At 40.9% G+C, this 10,225-nt stretch overlaps 1 protein-coding gene across 1 annotated transcript in view; it reads left to right on the top strand.

Annotated features, from left to right (window-relative positions):
* The window catches only part of PLEKHG1 (pleckstrin homology domain containing, family G (with RhoGef domain) member 1), a 46,136-nt gene that overhangs the window by 18,064 nt on the left and 17,847 nt on the right, over window positions 1–10,225 (top strand). Inside the window, exon 3 of the mRNA XM_010131163.1 lies at window positions 4,058–4,127. Within this exon, the coding sequence (XP_010129465.1) occupies window positions 4,058–4,127 (70 nt within the window). The remainder of the gene's footprint in view (window positions 1–4,057; window positions 4,128–10,225) is intronic.

Raw genomic sequence — 10,225 nt, 5'->3', positions numbered from 1 at the left:
TTTTATTCCTGCTGTATTGGGTCCTTTTGAGTACCGATATACATCACCCAGATCTGGCTTTTGCAGTGTTTTATACTGCAAGGGACTCCCTGAATTAATTTCTCAAAATGGTTTTCAAGTACCATTTCCATTTATTGAAGGCTTCTCTTCAGTATCTTTACAGCCATCTCTAAAACTCCACAGATGGGATTCTAGTGTATGTTGGGAGCCTGAAGTAAAATTTCTTGCTTGTATAGCTAGCGCCACTTTGTGAGGGACCTGCAGGATCTGCAGTTCCAGGACCATGCTACTGCTACTGTTGTCTGAATCCTCTGTTCCTATAAAAATAATGAACTTATTCAGCATTTAAGGAAAACCTGAATATTCCATCAATGCAAGAAATATATTGACATAAAGTTCCCACATCTTTTGTAACCTATTACTCCTGTGAAAGCTCTCTTAGCTTTGCCATAGTTGACAAAACATCTCCTAAACTACTGTGGTCTTTGAAGAAGAACAGATAATATAATTGAATCAAAGGAGGATTCTGAAGTGGAGGGCTAGTGTCAGAGCATCCTCAGTGTTTTTTCCATCATCGTGGAAAGCTGCTTTAAAGTGCTTCAGCTGCTGGGATCGCTGCTCAGTACCAAAGGGAAGAGTGGGGATGGATCTCCTCAGAACTTACAAAGATGAAACTTAAAATCTTTTCCTGAAAGTTAAAAGAGCTACTGCCGAGTAATGGAAATACACTTAACTAGAAAGCTCCTGTGTCCTGCTTCAACTACAACTGACTTGACTGAATGTCTAACATGATGGAAAATACATAGTAGTGGCCTGATCATGTGTTTTAGAGCTGTGAGACAATGATTGTGAGCTTATAGCTTCCCAGTGGTCACAGGATGCAAAAAGTATTGTATTTGACAATCCTTCAAAACTTGGTAGCTAGGACACATTTATACCAGCATCACTGAAAATCATCATCACGGCTTGGCTTCGCGAACGAAGATCTGGGAAGGGCTTTTCCCACGCTCACTGCAAGCGATGAGTGCACCCTTCAGGGCTGCGCGGTGGATTTTTTAGGTGAGGGGCAGCGTGCGCGGAACTGGCTCCACCCTTTACACCTGAGGTTCATCTGCCAGGGCCTAGCGAGCTTGGACGGTGACAGCGAAGTCCTCGGGTCATAGGTTTGGTTAGAGTATCCTTCTCTGAGATGATGGATGCCTTACAGGGCTAAATGAGCTCCATCTGCCCGGGTTTGGAGTCAGAGTTGTCCTTCTCCTAGGATGGCTGCCCGAAGGCTAGTGAGCCCATCCTGCCCATGGACACACTTTGTCTGACCCTGCAGTTGAGACCTGTCTGGCCTGGGAGACCCCACCGGAGGCACACGCCACAACCAGCACAGCTCTCAACCTCACAAGGGCACGCAAGCTCCTTCCCCATGGCAAGGGGTTCCCCGTGAAAGAGTCGCTGCTCTACCTCCGGACATCACAGACCTGGGTACGGGGTGGCCGGGGCCTGCCAAGAATGGGAGTCCTGGAGGTCATCACTGAAAATATTATGTGATAAAAATACCTTCAAGTATGATCAGCAATAATTGAATTAAAAGCCTTGTAGAGGTTAGAAAAGAAAAAGAAAAAAAAAAGACCAGTTTTGGGCAGTTTTAGAGACAGATATGTTACAGTGGTTAAAACTCAACTGGAAAGTTGTCCAAAGCCTCTAGTAAATTACTAATAATGTAGCATATTAGTAATATATTACTTATAGATTTTGAAAGTCTACATTGAAATTGTGAGGTTTTAAGTCTGAATACTTGATGTAGATCCCAATATAGCCTACAGGATTAAGTTCCCTCCTGTGTGATACTTGGCACATAGCTTATGGGTCCTAAACATACTCTAGAGCCTTTTTATTTATTTTTACCTTTGAAAAAGATCCATTTGGCAGTGCTGCAATAGTAGTTTCAGATGCTTTTTGTGAGCATGATTTTGTACTTTCAGAATTACCTTGTTTTTCTCAACTTTGAATTTAACCATTAATGATCAAAGGTTTTAGTTGTGGGGGGGAGGGGGGGAGTGTTGACTATACATAAATCTGAGAAATTTCATTTCAGTAGATCGGAATTTCTCTCAGCTAAACTTACAGTTTTTAGGTGTTGGGTTGAATGGCAGAAATGATGGTGAGGATGGTAACTGCCATGGTACCATGACTATGATCTCTTTTTGGAAAGCTATTTCTTAAAGGAGAATCACTGACTATGTGCTGGCCCACTGCTCCATGTCTTGGGAAAAACTCCCCACCATTGATTTATTTATTCAGAAGGGGGCAGTGTTCTCTAAGTCAGTATTTGTTCCCTCTCTTTCCTGGCCTCTTCTGTAGAGATTCTTTCCAGTGTCAGTTTAGGATAAATTCGCCACCCGACACCACGACTGTTCCATGAAATGGGAACTCTTCAGAGAAATGTGCTCAAGTTTAGTACTTCTGCCAACACTTAAGATGATTTTAGAAGCAAGCTGAAACCTCTGGTTTCAGACCAGATTGTGCCTGTTGTGTCCATTTTTGATTTGGATGTTGTGTTCTGTCAGGCATTGAGAGAATGAAATTTTCTGGAGATGCTATTACTTTAGTATTTATGGGTAGACTGCACAGTACTTGATCTTCAACTGTTGGGGTTTTTTGGTCAGGGGTACAGGACGAAACATGCTGTTTACGTCCTGTGTCTTCCATTCCTTCCATTCCACCAAAATTGCCTGTCTTGCTTGCTCCAGTTAAGATCAAAACAGAGAAGAAAAATACTTACGTCTTGTTTTAAAATGGTGTGGTGATTATACAGCATGAGTAAGTGGCTCTGACCACTGAACCTAAGGCCTTTGTCTCCCTTTGTTCTTTGTGACTGATCACTGATTTCTTCCCTCCCTTCCTCCAGTAATTAGAGAAGAAAAAGGAAACTTTTCTGGTTTACTCCTTTTCTTACTTACAGAGGGGAAATTGTGTCTGCTTAGAGGGGAAAAGGGTAGTTCCCTAGATACAGACTTAGCAACTCTTATGCAAAACTCATTCAGGGAACCAGCTGTGAACTGGAAGAAAAGTAGCCCTGAACGGAAAATAATCTGATGAGAAGGGCGGGGAGGGAGAGAAAAGTTCTATCAGAGAGCAATTTGGCAGAAAACTCAGTTTTTTCTCTCATTTTTCTGAGTATATCTTTCAGTAAGACTAAAGACTATTTGGATCAAGGAGAGGCCTTTGAGGTTTTCTTCTTCTGCTTGAACTCTTTCTTTCACTGAATTGACTTTTGAGAACCGAATTTCATACAGCAGTGAACATGTTTCCTTACCGCTTTCCTCCTGTTAAAACAAATTAATTTCCTGCTTGGCATGTCAAAATTATACAATCCTCTCAGTAAGATTTTATTTTTATGCATGTAGAATTTATATATTCCCTTCCAGAAAACTTTTTTCCAGGCTAACCATTTTTCTTTAGTGAAGAGACCCACTAAAGGCAGACGAATTTTCTTAAGTGAGCTTATTACCATTCTTCTTGTATGTGTAATACATCCCTGGTTTTCATCTGTGTTTTTTCAGCCCAGCTCCTCCTCTCCCTCAGTCAAATAAAGCTCCTAGAACATACAAAGTCTTTATAAGACAGGGCATGGACTTCAGTATCTTTTAGATTTTAAATTTTGTTCAGTTTAAATTGTATTAGTTGATATACAAGCTACACAGCTGTTTGACTACACTACTATGAGTGTTGTAGAAGAGCTGTCAGTCTGAAGGAAGGGGCTTAGCTTTGATTAGGAGATCAGCAATCTGTGGTCGTTGTGATGACTTGAATTTTTATGTTGGAATACTATTTCCTTAGAGTGATCCTCTGTCTCCAAACAAAAAAAACCCCAGTGGCTACACATCTAGAGGGAAGAGAGGCATCAAAGGGGTTCTTGTTCCCTTTTTGGGACTCCCTCTGTCATACGTGCTTTGGGCATCACTGCCATGAATGATGAAGCACTGTCTGGCTCTGAATATACGGGTGTGTATATTCCAAGCTGTGCCATAATTGTCTTTCCTTTTCCTGTTCTTTGTTTTAGTGAACTTCTGCAAGATTTGGAAAACTGTGAAAATGATCCTGTGGCTATAGCAGACTGTTTTGTTTCCAAGGTAAGTGACTACCGCAGGAATCTGCAGCACACCACCAGTTTTTGTGGTGTATTACAGGGATTAATTTTTTTTCCTCCTTTTTAAATATAGGTGATCAATTGATACTGCAGTTATGCCATGTCAGCTTAAAAACAGTTAGAGAATACAACTTAGATGCATTTTTAGAAAAAGTAGTAAACTTAACAGGCTTGTGACCTTACCGTTTTCTGAGATGCACTTTTTTCCTGAATCTGGCAACCATACCTTCGATTTTCTTTTTAAAAGGATGGCCCAAAGTCTAGCCTTAAGATTCAGATTTCATTCTTTCTGAAATACTTCAAATTTTCTGAACATTAATCTGACATCTTCATTCTATTGGGTGATACCGAAGGCAAAAAATATGGAGAAGGAAAAGTCGTGAGGTATAGGAGCAATTCAGGGACCCAAAGTAGGGATCTTTTATTCTAAGAAGCAGAGAGCAAATTAGAGAGAAGGGGGATGGCTATAATGCATAAGACAACAAGAGATGAAGTAATTTTTTGCTACAGGTGACTGCAGTTCACTCCAGTCTTATCCAGAGAATCCACATTTTCCTTGAATCTGTAGAGCCCAAACATATTAAGAAGTAATGCCATCTCCATGTTTTTTCTGGGAGAAGAGGAGCCATGTAGTTGTTTAAATTTGGATTACCTCTCTATAGCTGTACGTGCCTGTCTCCACTTAAAAACGAAACAACCAACCAAAAAGAAGCGAACAAACAAAAACCCCCAGAAAACTGTTGTGTTTTAGGCTTTGTTATGAAATTAGTATTGCCAGCACCAAGCTGGCAATATAATAGGTCTAACACAAGGATTTAGGATTAACTGGACCACTCCATTTTGTTCGGCACATGTGACAGAGAAGGAGTTTTAGTGGAAAGAGGAGTGGTGATACCAGCTTAGTGCTGCCATTTCACTGGATCACTTGCTTGAGTTGAGTTTGAGAAAGCTGTTATTTATCTGGTAGTTGATTTTTTTGTAAGCACTGGGAGATCTTAGTGTTGACACTGTTCCTAGAGAAGTAGGGTGCATTTTTGCCTCATTGCAGTGGGGTTATGACATGTTGTTATCACTCCAAATAGCCTATAATGAATTGAAGGAGGGAGAATGGGATAAGGACAAGTGCAAAGTCCTGCTTCTGGAACAGAATAACCCCATGTGTATGGTGAGTCCAGCTGACAGAGCTTAGCAGAAAAGGAGCTGGTGTCCTGGTGGACAAGAAGTTGAACGTAAGCCAGCAGAGTGCCTGTGCAGTGAAGGCCATTGTGAGCCTTCAGGATATTTACAGAGAGCACAGTTTGGAGCTGCTGAGTCTTTCTGCTGTACTGTTTGCTTATAGCTGGGACCACTGGGACGGCTCCTGGCTGGGACATGAAACAGAGGTGGTGCAAGTGATAATAGCAAGTCCAGGAAAAACTTGCACTTTCTTTCATATTGGCCAGCTGAACGGAGTTTTCTGGTAGACTTTCTGGCCATTAGCTCCAAAATCCATCTGTGTATCATTGCTTGTGCTTTTTGTTTCTATGTTCAATGCTTTTAGCATTTGTATTATTGGCAGGCAACTGCTAGATGGCTCAGAAATTGCTAGAGATTGCAGTCCTAACAAGCGTATTTTAGCTTTGTCCCGACAAGTGCAAAAACTTTAAAGGAAAATGAAACAATACCAAAATACCCCACAGTTCTGGTTTAGGCTGCGAAGATGTCATTACAGCAACTGCTGACTTAACAGACTCCAGTTGTGCATTCTTGGTTGCTTGTATCTTCCCAGCATTGAGTAGTGGAAATAAAACTGCCTTTTTTTGGCAGTATACGGTCCTTCAAGTATTATGGGACTTTGGCCAGTTATTGTCTGATTGCTTCGAGTGTGCTAGATCTTCACTGTGACTTTAAGCACGGGGATAGTATCGTGTTGACGTCACTGCTCATGGACTTAGCTAATGGATGCAACTCCACTGGAGCTTGTTTAATGCTTCCAGTGGAACGGTGCTTAGGTTACACAAGCTCTGGCTCTAGTGCCGTTTAATTTCACCCTCCTGGTTCAGCTGTGAGTATCACAGTTCTGGGGGATTTAAATGTATGAACAAGTTGTCAGTGTAGATACTGTGGTCACTCTGCACTTCATAAAGCTCAGTAATTGAATAAAGGAATAGCTATTTCTTTCTTCAGGATTTGTGGGAAATGGCACAAATCAGTTTGCATGTGTAACAGTAAAGTTATGGTTACAGTAACTCTGGAGCTTGTTGGAACTAAGATGTTTGATACTTGTGAAAACATCTAGGGAGCTTCATTTTGTAAAGGTCTAGTTTTGGACCCTATCTAATGGACTGTTTCTTTGAACTTGATTTTGTTACCTGGTTTTGCTAGATAAAACGTGCTGTATAGCGTCTTACACTTCCCTCACACAATCATACATCACTGTGTTTTCTGTGTATGACTTGCATGCTTGAGTAGTAAACAGCCTTCCAACTTTTACTTCCAAGGGAAGCAAGAACCATCAAATCACATTAGCATGCTTTGAACAAAATCTCGTAATTGTGGATTTGAATCTTTTTCTTAACATTTGTTGTGCTGAGTGCCCAAAGTAAATAGCGCCTGAAATGACAGCTTTTATTTGTTAACAGACTTCAGCAAGATATCCTTGGTGCAAACTAGGCAGTAACATAAAACTCACTAACAGATAAAATAACCATGCAAAGTTATGACTTTATCTAAATAGAAATATTTTAAAACAACTAAATCCCTCTGTTTCATTAATAACTCACGGGCAAATAGACACAAATGCAGAAAAGCACGCTTTTTAAAAACCTGCTGTCCCATTGTGACCTTTCTGCCTCAAGATATGCAGACGGTGTGGATAGATGTTTGTTCAAACAGTGTGGCATGGCTGCTGCGTGGAAATAATCCGCCACTGAGGGTGGTGGTGTACTAGGTTAGTTTCTACCAGCTCTGGTCCTGTCTCTTTGTCTAGAGGAACTGTGTTAACTATAGTACCTTAAATATCCTGGAGACATTTTGCTGGTAACTGTAATCGGAGGCTGATAAAAGGGTTCCAGTCAAGCTTAGCTATAGCTTAATTATTCACACAAAAGATTGTTTATAAGTTTTCTTGCCAACTCAGTCTTTCATTTTCATAGTAACGATGCCAGTGTTAATTAGAAGATTGACTTCAGTATTCCACACATTTACATTTAAGTGAGTTGTTGCAAAAGAGAGAATAATTCTGGCATGTTGCTCTTCTCACTCAGCACCCCAGAAATTCAGAACATATGTTTTCTGAAAGACAAACAAACAGCTTAACCAAGGGAAAAGGGAGAATTCCTGTAATCTAGCATCTCATTAATGAAGAGGAGGTCCAGGCAATTGGCTTCAGCTTACACTCTGACTCAGCTCATTTTCTCAGTCTCCATTTTCTTTTAAAGTGCCTTTTATGGCTGTAAAAAAGCGGAGTGCACCAAGAGTTGCGAGAAGATTGGGGATGTAGCCACGTGGTTGGCACTTCATGTGAGGAGACACACAGTGAATTCATTCAGCAGCAGGGGACAGGCTAACTGTAGCTGGGATCTGCTTGCTCTTGGCTTTGCTCTTCAGGGTGAGTCGTAGTCAGTGCAGATGAACTCTTGGCTTAGGTCTCCATTTTTGCACCTTCTACCACACCAGCTTTGGGGCCCCAGATTGAAAAAAAGATCCCTGGAGTGATTCCAGTCTCCCTGCAGAGATAATTTTTAATCTGAAGACAGTTGAGGTGAACAAACAACTTTCAAGCTGAGTAAATTTAAGACTCTCTAAAGAAATACTAAGTATAGTTTGTGTTTTGCTTGTTCTGTGAAAGAATTGATAGAAGTATATTTAATCTGGGTTTTTATATTTAGTCCTGTTTTTGATGTTGCTTCTGAACATAGTTCACAGCATTAGCTTTAGCCTGCACGGCTTGTGCCCTGATATGCTCCTGGCAGCACAGTGCTTGCTCTGGGGAGTCAACTGTAAAGACCACCGTCTGGGCATGTGAACTAAAGTTCCCTTCTTTGACTGTGCAGAGGTGCTAGGCAACCAGGTAGGCACTGGAAGAACGTCCTTCCTGAGAAGAGCATCTTCCTTACTCAGGCTTAGAGTGAGGAAGGCTTCTCAGTCTTCCTGAGAAGAGCCTCTCTTAGAAGTGGCTCTCTTGGCTGCTCTGCCAGCATGATCATGTGAACTCTGGCAGTGCCTCAGTATGATGGTGATTCTTACCAGTATCAATGGTCTAATTCTGGAGGCAAAATATATGAAATCGACTTTCTATTGGCAGTGTCCTCTCCTTGGTAAAAGCAAATGCTCTGTGATGGTTTTGTTTGAATAAATGAGCTGTGGCGCAATGAAGTGTGTACACATGTTAAAGCAGTATGAAATTTGGAGTCTTGTCTGTTCAGAAAGCAGGGGTGATTGTGAAACTATTCTTAGAAAAGGTTTTAGAGGTGTTGAGGGCATAAGGAATTACTTTTTTTGCCTAATACAAGTTATTCTGGTTAATAGCTAGACTAACATTCTTTTAAAATCAAAAATCTCTTTGAAAATAGTTTTGACCTTATATTAAAACATCCCCAAACAGACGAAAAAACTCAAACAACAAGCCACACCCCTGCCCAAAAACCACAAAACAAAACACAAAGTGGTATAGTGTGAAAAAGCTCCTGGGGATTTCAGACTCACTTTTGATTTTGTGGGAAACGTGCACACAGTCCATTCGGAAGCCCTGAAATGTTTGACCTTCTGTATTTTACAGATAATGCTTTCATTTGTTAAAATTTCCCAACAGATATTCCTTTTTCGTTTGTTTGAAAAGCAGAATAATCATGTGCCTATATTTATGATTAGAATATATACATAGTTTTTTTTAATTGGCATGAAATGTTCTGTGCTTTGTTTATTAAGTAGTTCTATAACTTGCATTGTTCTGTGATTGTAGCCATGAGAATATAAGTTATACCTAAAAGCCCCTAAACAAAAATCTTGTATTAATATATGCAAATATAAAATGAATCCCCTTTTTTCATCATACTGAATTTCATCCTAATTTCTCTTTTAAGCACTCTGACTTATTAGGAGTTTGGTACTGTTTTTTTTTTAAGTTTGGTAGCGATTGCTGTAGAAAATTATGTGGTGCAGTGTCTGCAGTGCTTTGAGGTTTGTTCGTGCCTTGTTTGAGCAGAGAGGGTTTGAAGCTGTGGCTGGGATCCCAAGAGTGGATGTGAACAGGCTGTGACACAAGCTTGCTTTCTCTTGGTGTGGACACGGGACATAGGTACACTGCTGTAAAAACCAACTGCGACAGCAGAATTAGTCCGAGTGTGAAAGATGAAGCTAGATCATTTCACTATATTTGTATCAAGACTGCATTTAGTTGGTTGGCTTCTAAGATAAGAGCATTTAAATAACTTTACAGCACACTGGTGAGTAAATGGGGATTACAGACCCCTTGGAAACATTTATTAGATGGATGTCCAAGTTACTTATTTTTTTCAGAACGATTAATATTGAAATTCAGTAAGAAATCTGAATTGCAGTGACTTGTACTCACGTGGAGCAGCACCTTGCTTTGCGCGGGATCCTTATGAATCACTGCTCAGTGGAGAAATGAATGGAAGTTAATGGCACAACCTGACTTCCAACCATGAGAGGGAGAAGGGAGCAGTGCTGTTGGAAATGGGGAGGAGTGCTGCAAGAGCTGGCTCTTTCTAATGACTGGCAAAAACCCCCAAACAATCCAGCTATGAGGGGAAAAAAAAGCCACAGCCTGCATCAATGCTCTCCTTGAGTGGAGTTGCTCCGTGGAACCCTGTTGCCTTCTCTGAAGGCAGATATATGGTCTCATCATTCACCAGTGACTATCCCAGGAGACCACCCCTCCTGGAGCACACCTATTGTGCTGCAGGATGCCAGCGTCTGTTCTCACAAAGCTTCGAGTGGAAACCGGGCTCCTGTTCACTACCAGAGAATTGCTTTCTGTCAGTCTAGAGCACAGGAAAGAAAAAGTAATTGATTTTAGGAGCACCTTGCAGTTCCACGGTGCTTTCTTAGTCTTTTGGACTTGAGCAAGCTGCAGAA

The sequence above is a fragment of the Buceros rhinoceros genome, unplaced genomic scaffold (genome assembly GCF_000710305.1).
Source record: "Buceros rhinoceros silvestris isolate BGI_N320 unplaced genomic scaffold, ASM71030v1 scaffold19352, whole genome shotgun sequence".
Taxonomy (NCBI): Eukaryota; Metazoa; Chordata; class Aves; order Bucerotiformes; family Bucerotidae; genus Buceros; species Buceros rhinoceros.
Note: the sequence above shows the minus strand (reverse complement) of the source record. Positions and strands in the feature narration are given on the sequence as shown.